The sequence below is a fragment of the Tauraco erythrolophus genome, chromosome Z, assembly GCF_009769465.1.
Source record: "Tauraco erythrolophus isolate bTauEry1 chromosome Z, bTauEry1.pri, whole genome shotgun sequence".
In the NCBI taxonomy this organism is placed as follows: Eukaryota; Metazoa; Chordata; class Aves; order Musophagiformes; family Musophagidae; genus Tauraco; species Tauraco erythrolophus.
The window spans coordinates 54,934,147-54,954,523 of NC_141496.1; the positions used below are offsets into that span (position 1 = coordinate 54,934,147).

Here is a 20,377-nt window from a genome sequence, read left to right on the forward strand (position 1 = left end):
TTAGGGGTTTAAATCCTTAGGTATTTTAATAGGGGATTTGGTTAGTATCTGCAGATGATGAACATCCAGAGTTTTCTAGTACAGTAAATGAAGATTTCTTTTACACCCAAGATCCAGGACATGAAATGTGACTCTCAAATTTCAGCTAAAAATGAGTATATGGATATTGTTTTCTCATAGCACCATGTTTAGGAATCTGCTAGCTTTTATTCCTGAAGTGTTCAGGCCGAGTTAGTTCTTCAGTAGGTTGTGCTTGGCTGTGTCTTTAATTTTTTTCTTCTTTGAGGAGAAGGTAGTCACAGATTTTTAGACCTGTGAATGATTCTCTTTGATGCTACTAGTTAACATTTGAAGAGATTGACATATTATCTTCAGTTAAAGCCACAGTCAACAATTAGACATTTAGCACAATTTTCAGTCATCCGTTGCCTTTTGCTTTATTTGCAGTATGCACGCTTTTATTTCCACATTTCCAGCATCAGACTCAATTTATAACTTATTTAAAATCTTTCTGAAATGTGTTGGGTATCTAATACTTCATCGGGCTGAATACATGTGCAGGCATGTAATTACTTGATGTTTGCCTTACTATCTTTGAAGTGATTGAGAAGCCAGTTGCAAATTAGCATAATTCTCACTGAATACATTTTCATTGTCTTTGAAATGATAAATATTTAATTGTACAGCCAGTATTCTCTGATAGGTTATTCAGTCTTGTTTTGCAAAATGGCTAATAGGATATTTTAATTATATATATTATCCCGGATATTGGTTTGTATTAGTATTTCCACTGCCTTTGAACCTATACAATATGTTGACATAATTGCACTGGACGTAGTATCCGTAAGCGGTTTAGATGTTGCCTTTTCTTGGACATGGGTGTTTAAGTCATCAAATTCTGTGCTACCTTAGCTCTTCCACTAATGCCAGTACAGTTCTACCTGAAGCGATTCAGCTCTTGCTGTGTTTTATACTGTAACTCTAAGGAAAGTGAATTAGGAAATACTTTTCTCTCTTCCCTATGTTCTTCCTTTGTGTTCAAGTCAAATCCTGCATCCCTCTGAAGTTCACACTTGCACTGCTCCCTTTTGAGGGATGCCTGCTCCTCGCTGACTGCAGCTCCCGCGGACATGCACAGGATAGAGCCAGACTGGCGCCCTGGGCACTGAGCTTTGTCCAGACATTGCCACAAGCTTTGCACCTTGTGCTGCCCGCGCTCCTGCTTGTGCTAATGCCACCAGCAAGTACATTCAGAAGCTTAAGAAATTACATCTTAATTTGGGCAAAATATTTTATTAATTTTGAGCACTGTTTGTGGTGTCTGCCTTTGTATTTTCTACAGTAGTTCTGAGTTTGTCGCTTCCATTCTCTCCACCTTCCTTAGACATGAAGAACCATCTGGTTTTCTGCAGTTGGATGGATTGATAACCACATCCTGGTAACCTGTTTCACGTCTTGTCTCAGTCACAGCATGGTTAGTCCAGTAGGAAATGAAACTGCCGTATAGCTGTTAAAGCTTGTTTCTTCCTCTTGCTTTGAATTACCGTTCAGAAGAGATGAACCTGGCAAGGGAAATCTTTGGTGAGCAGGATGGCATTCTTTGATAAATTGATATGATGACTCTTTTCATAAACGAGTGCTGATGTTTGAAATAGTGCTGTCAGTTGCATGTAAGAGTAACGCAGATGGCAGGCAATAGCAGAGATAATTAGATTTCCATTTTGGAAGGCAGGCCAGTGCTAATTTAGTGAAAGTTTGGATGAGTTAACTCCTTGAAAGGAAGTGCCTGAAAATGTTGCAGACATCCTGGCTGCTCGTCTTCACTATTAACAGAGTAGCATTTGAATCCTCCATTTTGGGGCTGAAGACAGGCTAATCCCAATATTTAAATGTAATATATGAAGGATCTTTGCTAAGCTGCATAGACATTTAGAAAAGCAACCTCCTTTGACTACTTTGACTGCTTCTCTTGAAAAATGACTCAGATGAACCACTTATGTTGACAGGTAAAACGGAGCAGAGACTTCTTAGATGGATTACCACAGAGACTCTAATAAGAAAAGATGCAATGTGGATATACAGTATTTCTTTCCCCTGGTACTTACGCACCATGAAGAACAAGGAGCTGAGTTTTAATAGGTTGTATATACTAGGACTTGACTAAATACTGTTGTGTTTCGTGTTCCTGTGTGTTTAGTTGGTCACTAGCAGAGGAAGAGGCTACATTCACACACCATGGTAGATATACCATGGAATATAAGACAGTACAAAGCCATCTCCTTTAACGTGTAATGCTCATCATCTTGCTGCACATATACTTTTTTAATGTGTTCTTTGACACCATTTGACATTTTTGTTTGTAAACAGAAAATCTGTGCTTCGAAGGACAGCAAATGGAAGTGTGAGCAAAGTAACACAGACTTGAAGTTTCTAGAAAAAACTTAATGTTGTATCTAGCTTCTTGCAAAAAGGAGTTTCTTGCAGCTATTTGGCTGAAATATGGGAGTACTTTCATTGTGGTTAGGAGTTGCGTCCTGCCTTGAGAAGTGAGAGAACTCTTTGTAGACTCTCCAGATAAAATAACAAAGGATTTTGTGGCAAAATAGAAGAGTCTTTGTATTTCATCAAACTTAGAATTTATCTGTTTCATGTAAATATACTTTTGCCATGTTATTTTTTGCAGTATTGAAGTATTTTATCCTAATGTACTATTTCTATTGGAAAGTTCATCTTTTCCATAAAAAGGCTCATGGTTGTTCTATTAGTAGAACACTTCCGATAAGAAACATTGAGATGATCCAGATGGACAAATAGAGCAGAGCAGGATAATTTTTTTGTCTGTGTAACCGTAGGCATTAGCATGTGTTAGGAACTTTTCCTTTCTCCCTAAAAGATAACACATTTTTCCTTAAGTTTGGTTATAAGGAAGTTAGCCAAATAGGTGACCACAGTGACAATGAGATTTTAGAAGAATGCCATCTGTGTAACAGTTGTGCTCTGCAAGGCTAATAAAGAAAAATATCAAAAGCAAGTCAGATCTTGGAGCTTCTTGGTTTGGTTACAAATTAGATTTCCATAGTCAGTCTTTCGCTGGCAAAGGAGAGGCTTTTTAGCTTGGAAAGCCAAGTGAGTTATTTTTCAGGAAATGACAGAGACGTTCCTATGGGATTTTATGAACCATGTGTTTGGAAAAGATTGGTTTAAAGAGAGTTGAAAAAATCAGAAAACTACTTACTCTTGTATGTCAGCTACTCTTTCATTCAACAATGACAGCTCCGTAGAAGCCTCCCTCGAGCTTCCCATGTTGTAGGAATTACAAAACTCTCTGACTGGGTTGCAGTATAAATTGCTTTACTACCTCTTCCTCTAAACCCTAAGAAATATGACATACACTTCTCAAAGGCCATCTTTAGAAAGATTACCCTCGAGTCCTGTGCATGGCTTTTGTACGTAATTCCTACCGACACTGTGCCATGTTAAGAGTGGAGGAGGCCCATACTGCAAAAGAGCATGGGAGAGGGATTATCCTTAATTATTTTGTAGCATTGGTTGGAAAGACAAACTGCATGCTGAAAGATTCTCAAAGAGACTGTAGTCTGGTGTAGGTAGGTATTGGTAGCAGTGACACTGGTAAGTGTTAGTGAAGAGACAGCTTTTTCAGTAAATAAATGGCTGAAGGTTACATAAAATTAGCAAGGACAGATTTGAAGTAGGACCCACATTTATAAGAACATGTGCTTGTGATTGTTCTTAGGTACACACTTCTTTTTTTTTAATAATGAAGCTCCAAGTTAGATTGCAATAACGTGAGATTTAAAAGGAGGAGTCGGTGAAACAGTATACTTGTCCTCTCCATGGGTCTATGTCACAGTAGAAAATCTGCTTATAAAAACAGTAAGGCTGCTTCTCCAGGCCAGGAGGGTCAGGTAACTGCTTCACACAGTCTGGAGCTGGTGGCAATACTCTCTGGAAGTCCTGCAGTAAACGTTTCCCTTCTCTGATGTGGTCTTTCTCCTTCACAGACTCTGGACAAAGCAACGTCATAATTGTATCATGTCAAGCCTTGATTTCTGTAGTTGGAAAAACTCTGTACTTTTTACCTTGTGCTGTAACAGTACTGTACATTGTAACTGGGACTAAGTGGAACAGTCCTATTTCAGGTAACATGCATGAGAGTGCTCGGGGTGGGGGAATGGGGCTGTTTGTTGGTCCAACCCAGTTTCTGAGCTGACTTTAGGTAGGACATCTTGTAATGGATAACGTAATGGATCTGAATCTCTTTGGGGCCCTTCAGTAACAGCGAAGCACTTGTGTTGGGTAGAGCTGTACCGCTGGAGGTGGAAGCGCAGGCACAACGAGCAGCGTCGTGGGTCAGCAGGGAGGCAGGAGTGGCTGTTGGCCCATGGGCTGCCCCTGCGGGCCGCTGCTCCCAATGCCTGTGCTAGCTGAGCTGCCCATCTGCAGCTCCTGCTTTCTGCCTGCTCTCCTGGCCATCAGGAAAAAGGGTTCAGCACGTGTAAGGACTCCTGCTAGGAAGGACAGATGACTCTCAGCTCTGTCCCTGTTCATCCTCTCCCTCAACACTGATTACTCTCAGTTTCTGATACCTGATCTTTCTCTTCTTTTCCTTTACTGTCTCTTACAGCCACTTGCATCCCTTCTTGGGGCCCCAGCGAAAACAAAGGAGCAAACTGATCTCTTAAAGGCTGTTCTGCTTCTTTCTTTTCTGTGTCCCATCTTGTTTCTCAGTTCCGCAGCAGGAAGGGGGCCCTTGGCTTACAGGAAGACCATTCAGGAGCTTGTTTAGGGGCTGCTTGTGTAGGGTGGGGAGATTAATTGCTGCAGGGAGGAGGCAAAGATGTGACTATAAGCAGCCTACCTAAGACACAGAAGGTCTTAAGTCTCAGCAAGTGGACATGGTGGGCGTAACCCAAATTAAACAGTGGGTGCCAGACAGGGGAGAACTAGCACTGGAGGAATGTTGTTGGAGAGGAGAGAGAAAGGGGCATCCCGACCCATGTCAGCCTGTCTCTGTGCCCTTGAGCTGCCCTGTGCCCACTGCAGAACTGAGTTGTGCTGCCCCCCTCCCAAAGGGTGAAGTCAGAATAAGTTAATTTGTTTTCATTTGGGGAATAGCAAGATTCAGTTTTATCAAGGCCGCTGTTAAGTTTTAGTTGGCTCTGAATACCATCCTTCTCTCCACCTCTGCTGTGGAGGGCATTTGGAAGTATGGAGCATTGCCATGAGGCACTTGCACCCCTGAGATACCGAATTGCTGCTGCAGCTACGTGCGGCTCTGGTTACCTTTTACCAATTCTGTCGACTATTGTTTTTCCCCGGATCAGTTGGATGGGAATAGATTTAAAGTCATCTTTTGATCTCTACTATATGCCGTGATCTTGTTCTAGTCATAGCATAACCGAGACAGAAAATGTGCCATTGTCTGGCCAATAATGAAGCACTAAACACGTGGAAATCCTATTAGTGTTTCATGGACCGTAGCTGCCATTTCATTTGCTCTGGAATTTCTTCCATACGGCCACGACAAAGGTTTAAGGTTGAGTTTCCTGACGCTTGGAATGCATTAGCTGTTCCTTAGACAAAAGTCTGTCAAGCAAACTGAAGCATGGAACCTGTGTTACTCAGTGATTAATTATTGCATTTTTCATTTAACTAACTGTCACTTATAAAAAGTCATATGTCTTTTCAGAGTTATCTGTTCATAGAACATGAACATTTTTACAAGAGAAGTAATTTCCTTGCAGTGTTGCATTTTTCCCCCCATAGTTCTTCCGTCTTTATTTTGGCACTTTCATCTATGTTCACCGGTTTCCTTACATTGTTTTTCTGTCAGGGCCTGCAGTTGCTCAGTTAAACTTGTGTGAGATTTGTCTATAGCCATTTTGAATCCATTAAGAGATCCCGTCTCTCTCATAAGCTGAGGTATCTTTATGTCTTTCACACCAAGCTGTGCCGTTGTGTGAAATAGTGGCACAGAAACTCACTTCCGTGCTTTTAGTTTGCTCTTGTGAATTGTGATCTGCTAAACAGTGAGGAGGCAAACCTGGAATTTATGCTTTCCAAATAAAGTCATTTAATAGTATGAAGTTCGTAAGCACAATATGTGTTATTTCAATTACTTGCATTTGTGCTTTATAAGTTGCTTTGTAAATAAATTTAATATTTAGATTTGCATTAAACGAAAACATGCACAAATTGTACACTTCCTTGTCACAGATTGCTTTATATTTCGGAAATGTAGGTGCCTCAGTAAGTATATTAGAAATGCCATTTGCAGAGGTTTGTTTTCAAATACTAATTTTCAGCCTCATGCATAGCAGGTCTGTTGTCCAGCTTTGCAAATTTTAGGTGACTGCTAAAGCTGGATCCAATGGACTCTGCACAGTAGGAGGCAAAGTTAAAGCATCTATACTGGTACAACCACTTGAGGGTGTAAAGGTAGCAGGTTTTTTGTCTTGGAAATTACATCACTGTGCACTGGAAGCTCTGGTTCTCTCTTCTCACGTCTTCTGTAGAAGTGACTGGCAAATATGTTCGTTCCTTGGTGTCATCTTGTTAGCAAAAATTATGCAAACAGTAATTAAAACTTTTCTAAGATTAAAAAGGAGGTTGAATAGTGCTGCATACTTTTTGGTGTTCTGAAGCCATTTTGGTAATTCCTTAACCAGTGATGAAACACAGAACAAAATAGATACATGCTTTGAAAAGAAGGTCCACAGAGGTATTTATATTTCCTTCCTTCCCCATATTCCAACTATTCTCCTTTATGAAATTACAGGTTTATAGGCTTCAGAGGGAAAGACATTCTCTCAAGTTGCACATATATGACTGAAACCAAAATGGGGCTGCACAAGCCAAGCCGTGATTCACAAGAAAGTTACCTGTCAAGGGAGTGCTGACAGCTGAGGCAGGAGCCCCTTAGACTTCTCTGAATCGCTTGGCAAACCCTGTAGCCAATGGAAGGGATAAACTAACAGTGGTGCGGTGACTCTTAGCTGACTGAGGTGTAAGTGGGTGTCGTGAGTTTCTCATAGTTGCTGGAGATTTAATATCAAGTTAATTCAAACCTGTTGCAACACCTTAACTAGTGACTCATGGTCACTTCTAACTTAACTGAGTTCATATTGTTATCCATTCTTCCCACCAAGTTATCCTCAAAACTCCTGCAATGCAGTGGCTTTCCTGTGCAATCTAAAGCACTTTGTTCCTTGCAGAACTATTTCTTTAATACGGTGTGTAGAATATAAGATGTAAGTAATGTTTTCCCCTCATATAATTAGAATGTTAAGTCTCAACTAAAGAAAAAAGCCTACATTGATTTTTCTTTGCGTTTGATTCTCTTTACAACTCCAAACTTACAACATATTCCTAAGGGTGCCTTGGAGTTTTTTCACATGTAGAGGAAAATTGTTTAATAGCCAATAGCTGTTCTCCCAAAATAGTCTAAATAGATGGGGGAGGGGGGCAGGGAAATCAATGCACCCAAATAAGGCCATCTGCTCACAGCAATTAGGACACAGAAATAGTCCTTTTCAAAGAGGTAGAATGTAGCACAAGTTATTTTGATGGATTACAATGATCTGAACTAATTTTGGTAATGTAAACATTGTTGTGAAATTACTGCAGCCCCATCCATACTGCATCCAAACAAAGGTAGGCGCATTTCAGTCTGGATTAAATAAAATGCCATCTGTTTCTAATGTGGTTTGGCTAGCTGGTGAAAACCATAGCGTTTGACCTGTTTGAAAGGCAGGTTCCAGTGGACAACAGAAAGTGTTTATCCAGCATGGTTTCTGTATGTTTGCTCTGATGAATGCTAGCTGGGCATGTTGTGACAGAAACCCTTTTCTGCATGCAGGCATAAACACTGCAAATTTATTTCAAAGAACTTTTCATTTGGTGTTAAGTCTTGGGTCTTGACGTAATCATCTGTCCTGAACATCGTATCTCATTGTCCTGGAAGTAATTATTTCCGGCATTTTCTGAGCAAAACAGAAAACAAAGAAGTCCGAGATAGACCAGGCACCTTTTTACTTTTCTGCTGATCTTGTCTTCATTTAATAGAGCATGTTTTCTTGAGTACTTCAAAATATTTCTCATCACTTGCCCTCAGAACTGACCTGGTGACCTGAGAATCAAGAAAATGTCATGTTAGTGACTACTAATTAGTGGATCCGGAGAGCTTCTTCTCCTGGCCTTTCAACCTTCCAGAGGCAGCAACAAAAGCTGTCACATGTATCATACAAAGAAAACAAGCATTTTCTGTGTTTGGGGTTTTTTTTCCTAGGGTGTAGATAGTAGCACAAGCTCAATGGAGACTATAGATGAATTTGTAGGTTGGGAGAAAATTAACCTATGATATAGTGTTTGCATTTATTTCTCCTTTTCCGTGCATAACATACTGCATCTGTTATCCAGTTCTTACTGAACATGAGTGAGTGTGTTAGTATGCCATATTGTAAGAGGAAAAAACAGTGAATCTCTATTTCTTTTCTCTTTTTTTTTCTTTTTGTTCTTACCATCTCTTTTTAAAATCCTTTTTTTTTTTAATACTTCAAAATGTGGAATGTTTTAGTGCTTAGTTTTTCATGTACAATATACATTCCAAGCTTAACGTGTCTTTTTATATGTTTGTTGAACAAACTTTTTAACGGAAGATTCAGCTATACTTCCCATTAATTATTGTTGTACTTCTGCGTCTCGTGAGTCACCACAGGTTTTTCAGGACCACCTACTGTAATGACTGTGATAAAATGTGCTCTCACAGTCATGTCACAGAACTGTTTGTGCAAGTAACATTAATCTCCTTTTTATTATTTATAATTTTCAGGTCTTTAAAATAGAGGTGCTTATGAGTGGAAGGAAACATTTTGTGGAGAAAAGGTATAGTGAATTCCATGCACTTCATAAAAAGGTAATCTCTTTCTTTATAAGATTTAACTTTGTTTTGCCTTAGTCGTGATGTTTTCCTCTCTCTTGAAATTGTTACTATACATGGTTTATCTTAAATACATCTTGTGATTCATGTCTCTGGAAATGAGTTCCCAACTTAATGAGTTTCTTCTCTATTTCATGGAAGGGGATGGTGGCTGCTCAGATGTTAGGACGTCTCCTTTAGTTTTTGATTATCATTTAAGTGCTATATTGCTAAAATACCATCTGTAGTATGATTTTTTTCTTCTTGTAAAATCACAAAAGACACATTGCTAGAGCAAATAAATGCGTTTTTGGGTTTTATGCAATGAGGCAAATAATTTATTAGTTCTATAAATTGTATTGCTAACCTGCTATATATAAAGCTGAGGAATCAACTTGTATACACCAGGAAACTAGATATGAAAAAGACTGAGTAGACAATCTCTTGGCTGCTGTTCATACAACGAATGTGGTATGAAATATTTGCTAAGCTTGCCTACTGAAACATCTTGCTAATATGTAAAAGGGAACTCAGTACTTTCAAGATTGGTTATCCACAAATTGTTCTTTAAATTGTTTTGATTACCTTTAAAGGAAAAGTATGATTTCTCCTTTCCAGGCTGAACTGGATGCTGCTGTACAGTTGTGCAGCTGAAAGGCAAGTTTTAAGTTTTTTCTGCCTTATGGAGGCCGAGTGTTGTGAAGGAGAATTCTGGAAAAGCATTGCATCCTGTTGCCAGTGGTGAGGCTGCAATGAAGAGCTTTAGCCCTTCATTCCTAGGACTTGGGTCATCTGAAAGTTTGTTGTTTTGTAGCTCTCAGTGGCAGTGGAGTACGTGCATGCTCAACTGCTTTGACTGGTGTTGCTTGCCTTCAGTATGGAAAAGCTTCTTCTACAAACAGCAGAGAGGAGCACAGACGTTTACAGCTCCTGCCACTGCAGTGTCAGAGGAGCTTACCCACACCAGCATGTTTCCTGAATCAGCTCAGGCATCCTTTCATTCAGGGAGGAAGCATTATCCTGATGGTAGAGAGGATGGGTTTTGCCAGCCTTATATAGTGCATGGATATAAGCAAACTTGGGTCAACAAAAGGCAACTATTGACCCATCTGTGTGTTGACCCTCAAAAGTCCGAAGAACAAGAATATGTTTTGCTTTACTGCACTGTAATTAACATGTGCAAGTGTTTCTTGCCTTTTTGCTTCTTGGCCCAGTTGCGGTATCAGCTGCCACTTTCTCATACTCATTTCCTTGTTTATTGTTTGAATTCAGATGTGTCTCAGGTGTTTTCCCCCTTGCGTTCACATTGGCTATGATACCACATGAGCAACTATGTCAGAATCAGTAGTACAACTCACCCACCCACCACCAAGTCTTGCAATACATGTGTGCAATCAGGATTTCTATGCTTAAAATGCACTCTACCCAAGTAGATAATCTCCTGTAGTTTGGAACAGAGTGGAGTAGAACAAAACAGAGCAGAATAGAATATTATCAGTTGGAAGGGATTTACAGTGATCATCTAGTCCAACTGCCTGACCTCTTCAGGGCTGACCGAAAGTTAAAGCATGTTATTAAGGGCATTGTCCAAATTCTTTTTAAACACTGACAGGCTTGGGGCATCAACCACATCTCTAGGAAGCCTGTTCCAGTTTTTTCCCTCTTGGTAAAGAAATGCTTCCTCATGTTCAGTCTAAACTTCCCCTGGCATAGCTTTTGAGTTATTTCCACACATCCTGTCACTGGATACCAGGGAGGAGAGCTCAGCACCTCCCTCTCCACTTGCCCTCCTCAGGAAACTGTAGAAAGCAATGAGGTTACCCCTCAGCCTTCTTTTCTCCAAACTAGACAAGCCCAAAGTCCTTAGCCGCTCCTCACAGGACATGTGTTCCAGCCCTTCCATCAGTTTTGTTGCCCTCTTCTGGACGCGTTTAAGTACCTTCACATCCTTCTTAAATTGTGAGGCCCAGAACTGTACACAGTACTCAAGATGAGGCCACACCAACACTAAATATGGCGTGATAATCACCTCTTTTGGCCACCTGGCTATGCTGTGTTTGATGCACCCAGGATGCGATTTACCCTCTGAGGTGCCAGGGCACACTGCTGACTCATATTGAACCTGCTGTCAACCAGCACCCCCAGCTCCCTTTCTGCAGGTTTCTCTCCAGCCACTCCTCTCCCTGTTTATGCTTGTGCTTGGCGTTACTCCATCCGAGGTGCAGAATCTTGCATTTAGACTTGTTAAATTGCATGCCGTTGATGATTGCCTACTGTTCCCATCTATCTAGATTCCTCTGCAAGGCCTCTTGTCCCTCGAGGGAGTCAACAGCACCTCCCAGTTTGGTATCCTCAGCAAACTTGCTAATGGTGCATTCAACTCCTGCATCGAGATCACTGATAAATGTTGAACAGAACTGGCCCTAGAATTGAGCCCTGAGGAACACTGCTGGTGACAGTCGCCAGGTGGACATATCCCCATTCTCTACACTCTTTGAGCTCTGCCCTTCAGCCAGTTCTTCATCCAGAGCACCATGTACCTGCTCATCTCACAATTGGACAACTTGTCCAGAGGATGCTGTGAGGGACAGTATCAAAAGCCTTTACTAAACTCCAGAAAAACTACATCCACCTCCTGTCCTTCATCCGCTAAGTGAGTGACCTTATCGTAAAAGGATATCAAGTTAGTTAAAACAGGACTTTCCCTTTGTGAACTCATATTGGCTGTGCCTGATGATTGCATTGTTCTTTAAATGCCTTTCAGTAGTACCCAGTATAATCTTTGTAATTTTTCCAGGAACTGAGGTTAGACTAACAGTTCTGCAGTTTCCTGGGTCATCCCTCACACACATCTTGTAAATTGGAATGACACTGGCTAGCTTCCAGTCTGCAGGGACCTCCCCAGACTCCCAAAACCTTTGGTAGATGATCAGGAGGGGTCCTAACATAACAGCTAGCTCCATCAGTACTGTGGGATGAATCCCATCAGGCTCCATGGGCTTGTGAACAGTCAGATGAAGCATCCAGTCCTTTACAATTTCAGTGTCCACAGATCATAGAAGCATAGAATCGTAGAATGGTTAGGGTTGGAAGGGACCTCAAAGATCATCTAGTTCGAACCCCCCTACCATGGGCAGAGAAACCCTCCAGTACACCAGCTTGCCCAAAGCCTCATCCAACCTGGCCTTAACTTCCAGGGATGGGGCATCCACAACTTCTCTGGGCAGCCTGTTCCAGTGCCTCACCACCCTGTGAGTGAAAAATTTCTTCCTTATATCGAATTGAAATCTGCCTTCTTTCAGTTTGAATCCATTGCCCCTTGTCCTGTCACTACACGCCCTTGTAAGAAGTCCCTCCCCAGCTTTCCTGTAAGCCCTCTTTAAGTACTGGAAGGCTGCAATAAGATCACCCCGGAGCCTTCTCTTCTCCAGGCTGAACAGCCCCAACACTCTCAGCCTGTCCTCATAGCAGAGGTGCTCCAGCCCTCGGATTATCTTCGTGGCCCTCCTCTGGACTCGCTCCAGCAGCTCCATGTCCTTCTTGTGTTAAGGACTCCAGAGCTGAACGCAGTATTCCAGGTGGGGTCTCACGAGAGCAGAGTATAGGGGCAGAATCACCTCTCTCGACCTGCTGGCCACGCTTCTTTTGATACAGCCCAGGATACAGTTGGCTTTCTGGGCTGCAAGTGCACATTGCCGGCTCATGTTGAGCTTCTCATCAACCAGCACTCCCAAGTCCTTTTCCTCAGAGCTGCTCTCAATCCATTCTCCGCCCAGCCTGTACTTGTGCTTGGGATTGCCCGACCCACGTGCAGGACCTTGCACTTGGCCTTGTTGAACTTCATGAGGTTCTCACAGGCCCACCTCTCCAGCCTGTCAAGGTCCCTCTGTATGGCATCCCTTCCCTCCAGCGTATCCACAACACCACACAACTTGGTGTCATCTGCAAACTTGCTGAGGGTGCACTCGATCTCACTGTCCATGTCACCAACAAAGATGTTAAATAGCACTGGTCCCAGTACTGACCCCTGAGGAATACCACTCGTCGCTGGCCTCCACGTGGACATTGAACCGTTGACCACAACTTGTTGAGTGCGACCATCCAGCCAATTCCTTATCCACCGAGTGGTCCATCCATCAAAACCATGTTTCTCCAGTTTAGAGACAAGGATGTCGTGTGGGACAGTATCAAATGCTTTGGATAAGTCCAGATAGACGATGTCAGTTGCTCTTCCCCTATCCATCAATGCTGTAACCTCATCATAGAAGGCCACCAAATTAGTCAGGCAGGATTTGCCCTTAGTGAACCATGTTGGCTGTCACCATCACCTCCTTATTTTCTATGTGCCTTAGCATAGTCGCCAGGAGGATCTGCTCCATGATCTTGCCAGGCACAGAGGTGAGACTGACTGGCCTGTAGTTCCTTTTCAGATGGAAAGTCACTGTTCCCGAACTCGTGGTCCTCCAACTTAGAGGACCGGACAGTCCAAGGTCTATCAGTATGAATAAAGACTTAGGCAAAAAATGCATTGAATGCCTCCACTTTTTCTTCTTCCCTTGATTGTTGTCTAATTTCAGTGTAATTTCTGGAGTTGCACCATTAGTCTACACAAAAGTCACGAATGACTGCAGTCTTGTTCTCAGATTTGTCTTCTCGTATACTGCATCCTCTGCAGTAGCTCCCTTTTGCAGAGATTTCTCCTTAGAGTGCCATAAAAACCATAAATGATGGTCCTTTCTCTCTCTCCAGAAATAGCAGTAAAATAAACAAACCTGAAAAACACGTATTCTAACCAGACTTTTCCACCACTCTTCACTTTGTTTCATCTTGATCCTCATCTGCTTGCTGTCTGTTTATATTACTCTGTAAACTTGATAGTGACTTTTTCTTATTTGTTCCCTGTACAGATGCAAAGCACTCAGCACTCAGGTATATTGTTGTTTTGTCAACAATATACCTCTTTTCTTAAGTCTTACTTTTTGAAGTTGTAGCAAAATTTTGGTAAACGTGGTTGAACACTTCGTGATCTGAACCTTTCTTAGTGCTCTCAGCATTACAGAAATCCTGGAGAAAACATTCTCTGGTAATACAGTATGCGATTTCACTCTTTCTTTTCCTCTCTGTTTTGTGTTAGAGCAGAAATTCTCAATGCTCCTAAAAGAGTTGGGTGTGTATTTGAGCAGTTTTTACTGGAGAATATTTTGAACTCATTTGTTCTTTGTGAACAATTTATTCTCATCCCATGACACTATTTATACTCAGGTCCAGATACCAGTTTGCTTTCAGCATGCCAATACGTTATTTATTTTTCGTTCCTCTCTTCCCCTTTAATTTAAGATGTAAGTTTCACTCTAAATTGCTGTGAGTACATGGCAATTGGAAAGGTATCTTTAGACTTACTGCATATTCAAGGTGCCCTTAGTGTGGGAGATGTCTGTAGTGAGCAGGGAAAAAAAAAGCTTCTGTAGAGAACAACTGTGGTAGAAAATGGGAATAGAGGCTGAAGGGGAGATTGTGCCTTTCACTGGAGAAGGACATGCTCCACTGGTATTTCGTGGAGGAAGGAGGACTCCACTGCTCATATAGGACATTATTCGTTCATCAGAATGCAAATTCATGTTTTGATTAATTTTGATTTTTTTTTTTTTTTTAACAAAACTGTTTGCAAGAACATGACTGGATTTGTCTCCTTCTTAGGTTCAACCTTTCATACATTCCATTTATGTAAAAAAAGTAAAGCCCCACTTCCTGCGCAATCCTACTGTAGTGGAAAAGATTTAAAATCTTTTCAAGACAGCCATGCTACAGCAGGAGTAAAAATTATTCCCTTGACAGAAAACATCCACTGCTGTTGGCTTTTTTGAAATAGTTTGCATAGGCCATTAAACTTTGCTGTGGTTGTGAAGGACAAACCAGGCCTTTCAGGTTATGCACCATTCACATTACATTATTGTATTCAAGTCTGAACAAAAGTTTTATTATTCTCATATGGAGAGTTTTTTAGAAATAATTGAATTCTGTCTGTGTATATAACGTAGTTAAAAATACCACCATTTGTTTATATTTATTCCTTAATTCCTTTTTATACTTTTTTCTCTTTACATTTTTAAATATTGTTAGTTCTTTTTAAGCACCAGAATGCTAGAACGTGACAGTAGTACAAAGACTGCAGTGAAATCTGCAAAAATCTTAAGTTTTATACATCTTATTTGCAAGTTATTTATAATTTTAGAATTATTAGTGTCTACTCTAAATCATATTGACTTTTCACACTTGGACAAATAATTCTTTACTTGATAATTTGAGCCATCTTTTAGTCTTGCAGGAAACAGAGACTAACAGTATGTCAAATAAGCATTAGGTCAGTGTCATGGACAGGAAGGTGTTACAGGCAATAATTGTCCCCCAATAAATACTTCTTGTGTAGGGGACAGGTCTGAAGCAATATAGCTGGCACATTCGTGGGTTTGCGGAATATTCTTTGACGTTGTAATCATTGTTTGTTGAACATATTATTGGATTACTGTAAGCATAAGAAAATGGGCTTATCATTTATTCTTTGTGTGTCTGTGTAGTATGTGCTTTACACCTACACACAGTACCTCTGCTTGCACATTTAAGCAGTTGTTTATTTGATGCTGTATATAACAGAGCCCCAGAGCACAAAATGATTGTTAATCATCAGCTGAGGTACCAGCCACACGGTAGTTATCTTGTAAGCAGCTAGACCTTGGTGGACACCTGTATTGTTTCAAATTTGTCTCCCCTCATCTGGAACATTCTCCTCATTTGTTACTCATCTGCAGGTGCTGTCATAGTTCACAACAGCTGTAACCGTAGCTTTTTCAACATTCTCAACCAATTTAGAGGAAAAAATGGGGTTTTACATTCTGGCTTTAAGATCAGACAGTAGAAGTACATGGGTTTGGAGTTTTGTTTTGGTATGTTGTTTTTCTCACTTCACATTTAATTGTAATTTAGCACTGTTAAGAAATAAAGAAGTTGCAAGATGTTTCCAGAGCAATTGAGGTTTCCTTGCTGCGGCTTCGTTACTTGTGATTGTAGCGACGTTGATATGTTGGCACTGCTTTTTCCTATAGTGACATCTCAGCAAGCTCAGAGATGAAATGTAAATTCTTAGTCTCCCATGGGTATGCATGTCAAAGTCAATTTTGAGTTTCTTTCCTTGCATTCGTTGCCTCAGATTTACTCAGAGGCAATATCCAAAAGAAAGAATGTCTAATGTTGCCTCATATTAAAATGCAGTGGAGTCTATTGCAGTTATTATTTTAGCTTTGTAGTATTGAGGAAAACATTAAAATTTTTTGGTTTTGAAAAAATATGTTGCTCCAGCAAGAGGATTCTTAAGTGTTGTCAGAATGTGTGTTTGCATTTATCTATATGCACTTGTGTATACGCATGTACACATTTCCGTATACATCTATAAAAGCTTTCTGTGGGAATCTTTGGAGGAGTAGTTATGGAGCTCTCTTGGAAGTACATTCAGTGGCAATCTTGCTGTTTCTCTGTATAAGATATTAAAACACAGCTGGCAATCTGTTGGTGCAGTTTGAGAGCACGGATATTTTGCTCTTTTGATCGCCAGCTCTCCAGAGGGATGGTTAGATCTCCTCCCTGTACTCCTCCCGCCTGTTCATAGTTGCCTAAATCCAGACCTAGAAATTGTCACATTGTTTTGTCACTGCACTTAGCAAGGTCATATCTGGGTACTGCACGGTGACGTTGTGGGGTGTCATCCCAGGCTGGCTAACAGGGAACTCATTTCGCCTGTTCTCATGTAGTTGTTGCCAGTTTGTTTTAAGGCTGTTAGTCACAACAAAGTGTTAGTAAACACTAACTTCATTGTCCAGGGCAGCTAGACGTGGAGATTTTTAACTGCCACCTGTAGGTATGAAGTCTGCTGTAGTTTCAGTGAGCTGATGGTGAGTAACTTCATTGCCCTGCTGTTGTCCTTTGTGCTGATTGTTTTACCTGTACTGCCTCATCTCTCATGAACATGTTTACTTTAAAGGGACACTATTATACCTTGTTTCTGTCTGCTTTACTTTTCATGTGCAGCTCAAGAAGTTCATAAGAACTCCAGAGATCCCTTCAAAGCATGTGAGAAACTGGGTCCCCAGGGTTCTGGAGCAGCGACGGCAAGGCTTGGAGTTGTACTTGCAGGTGAGTCTCTTCTCAGCGCTGTGAAAGTTAAACGGCATCCATTTTCAGAATGGTGGTATCCAAAGCATTTGAAGATACAGCAGGTATGAAGTGGAGTGATTTACTGATAGGCAATTTTAGAGGTGGGAGATGAGCTGGGTACTTACCAGCCGTGATGATTTCGGTCCACTTAGCAAGACTAGCAGCTAGAAATCCAGACTGTTTTGCATTTTTTTCCTGATTCTGGCAAAAGCTGCTGTCTGACTTTGGCAAACCTATTAATACCTCATTTTCCTGTGCCTGAAATGAGGAAAATAATGTTATTCTTTCTGAAGTGGTTCTAACTGTACCAATCAGAAGTGTTGTAAAAGAGATACAAGGAGGCTTTATTTAACTCACCTCGGTTTAGGCAGACTAGGGAAGAATCAGCTCATCAGGTTAATATCCCCTCCTGTACATGCTTGCATCTGAATTGTTCATCTAGTTGAAATGGGCACCTGTCTTCCCATATTCGTCTCGGTTGGTTTGGAAGCTTGAATTTAAAGTCCCAGATTCTCCCTGTTTGGGTTCTGATTTTGGTACAGGCTATTCAGGAATAACTCAGATGTATAGACATCTGAATGTACCGGTGATAAATCCCAGCCTTTTTTAATAAACGGAATTTCTGCTCTCACCATGATTGCTTTAAAAGTGCCCTGTAGTGTAGTTCCACAGCTATTTCTCTGATGACAAAGGCAGATTAAGGTGTTTCTCTAGCCATGATCCCAGTTCGCTGCGCCTTCAGCTGTACTGAGGCAAGTGAAGGGGATCATAGAAATGATATGAGTCAAAAAATAATTGTTTTGGGAGGAAGGCGAGAGTGAGAGTATTGTATTTTTTACTCAGATCAGAGTAGTAAAAATTTCAGACATCCGATTTATGTCATCATCCCCAGTTGCAGTGGCACGACTGGAAGAATGGTGAACAGCAACATAATGGACAGTGAGCTGCATTCATAGAAAATAGGTGGTAACCTGCACCGCTCAGGAACCTCTCCGATTCTCAGGAAGGTTTGTAAAAGAAAGTGGCTTAAGGAGGAGAATAGAATTATGGCGTGACATGAGATAGTATTACTTCTGACATTAAAGTTTTTAAAATAAATTTGGAAATAAGGAGTAAAACACAGCTTAGATTTTGTTCTGAGATATAGGAAGCATTTAAGGCAACACAATTTGTTTTTTATTTTTAAATATTGAGTATTGTTAAATTGAAAAATTGAATCCTTTTATTCCTTCTTGGTCTATGATATTTACAGCATCTTTGGCATCTAAAAATTATGTTTATTGTGTGGGTAAAAAAACTTTGCTGTTGGAGAGACTTTGGTTTTGAAAAGGAATAGGGCTTCTTTGATTTTGATGGCTGTCAGGACAGCTTGCTCCATCATCATATTTTTTTCTCTTACAGGCGTTTGCTGTGAGCTTTGTATTTTTTTCTGATTTCCATACAAGTAGCTTTTGAAGAATATCGCTACGAAGGCACATGTACTGATTTCTCTTATGAGCTTGATTTTGTTAAAAAGATACAAGGGGAAATTGGTTAGCACTTTTTAATTGCTGATAAACATTAAAAGAACATCTCCCCCTACTGGAAGAGTTAGTCAACTCCTATTCTTGTACATTTAATTATTTTTTCCGCTCTTCTATCACCGTTGGCTATCATAGGAACATGCAGTGATTTAGGTTGGAAGGGACTTAAACACTAACAAAACTCATTAACACTCTTGTCAAAGTCATTAATTTCTCTTTCTGCCAACAGAAAGCAGAACTGATCCATCAGTGAAATTTTAACTTTGAAATAGTGAGAGCCTGATTTTAGGCAATTAAAAGTTCATATTAAGGCACTTCAGTTATCAGAAGGTTTTTAGTAGTGCCAAGAATTTTCCAAGACATAGTGTAGGAATGTGCTACAATTTCGGAAGACATGATCAGTTTTTAATTTACCACCATGTATACGAAATATTGCAAATGTATTTTCAGGTGATACTAATGAGATTTAATCTGTAAGAGCAGTTTGGCTCCCACCATCATTAGTCAGTGGTGGTACTGGTAGCCAGCCATTTGTGCAACTGGTAAACTGTTATGGAGTCATGGTAGTTGTTAGCTGGTTTTTTTTCAGAACCAGGCAGAATCTCGTCCAGAGATTGAGCATTTACACAGATACTACCATTCAAATAATTTGTTTTATGCAATACATCTTCATTTCTCTTTATTGCACTTTGCAGCTTGAAAGTCTTTACAAGCAAGAGGTAACATGCCATGCAGATAGCGGTCAATTACAAACCTGTATCTGACATGGTCTAATCATATTAGCTTCTTAATATGTATTTAATTTAGTAGTCTTCTGTAGTTAAATGCAGATAAAAATTATTACATGAAATTAGAATAGTAGAATCAGTCTGTATCAACTAGTAAAGCAAGCAGGAAAATCCCCTGTCTGAGCCAGAAGGTGCTGCAGTTGCCAGTGCTTTGTTACTTCTTTGTGACCTTTTCACAATGAAGCTACCCTCTTAAATCCTTTCAGCACAGGTTGTTTGTTTCTTGAAATGCATGGACAGGAGCTCAGAAACATTTCATTGTATCTTTCTGAAGAATGGCAAAATTATGAGTAAACCAAATATTATTAAATTATGAGAAACAAATAGTCATTTGCTTAAATTTATCCGTATCCACTGTCAGCTAATGTTCATCAGAGGACTTATTTTTCTCTTGTTTTTGAAAGGTTGAGTGAGGATTTTTTCTTGTTATAGTAATCAATTTTCATGGAATTATGAAAGAACAATTTATCTATATTATTTTCAAGTGACTTTCATATTTTACAAGTTTGGCTGAAATTTACAACTTTCATTTTTAATACTGTGGAACAATTGGCTAGTAAGCAGTAGTATGTGTAGTAATTCAACTGCATGTATAATAATAATACAGAACCCTTGTGAATACTGACAACCATCAAGTGACTGACAAGAGGAAAGAAGGATTATGTTTAATTTATTAATGAGGAAACAGATGCAAAGATAAGTGAATGACAGAATGAATTTGATTGATGAATAACATTCAATCAAATTAGTATGAAGCAATAAGCTATTGCTCCTGTACTGATCCATGGTAACTGTCTCTGTGCATGATCTTAACCTACAGCACACAAGATTTAAGTTGAGCTGATTTAGTCTTTGCTAAATAAGAAGATGCCTGTTACTCACAGTGGAAGAGGACTAAACCAACTCTAATTACCTTGTGGTGG

The 20,377-nt window shown here is 40.3% G+C and overlaps 1 protein-coding gene across 2 annotated transcripts in view; it reads left to right on the plus strand.

Moving 5' to 3' along the window:
* SNX24 (sorting nexin 24) overlaps positions 1-20,377 on the plus strand; it is a 93,787-nt gene that overhangs the window by 38,567 nt on the left and 34,843 nt on the right. The window contains exons 2-3 of one of the 2 annotated variants that reach the window (XM_086629801.1): positions 8,852-8,935; positions 17,018-17,126. In XM_086629801.1, coding sequence (XP_086485927.1) covers positions 8,852-8,935; positions 17,018-17,126 — 193 coding nt within the window. The remainder of the gene's footprint in view (positions 1-8,851; positions 8,936-17,017; positions 17,127-20,377) is intronic. The other variant, XM_086629800.1, reaches the window with a different exon arrangement.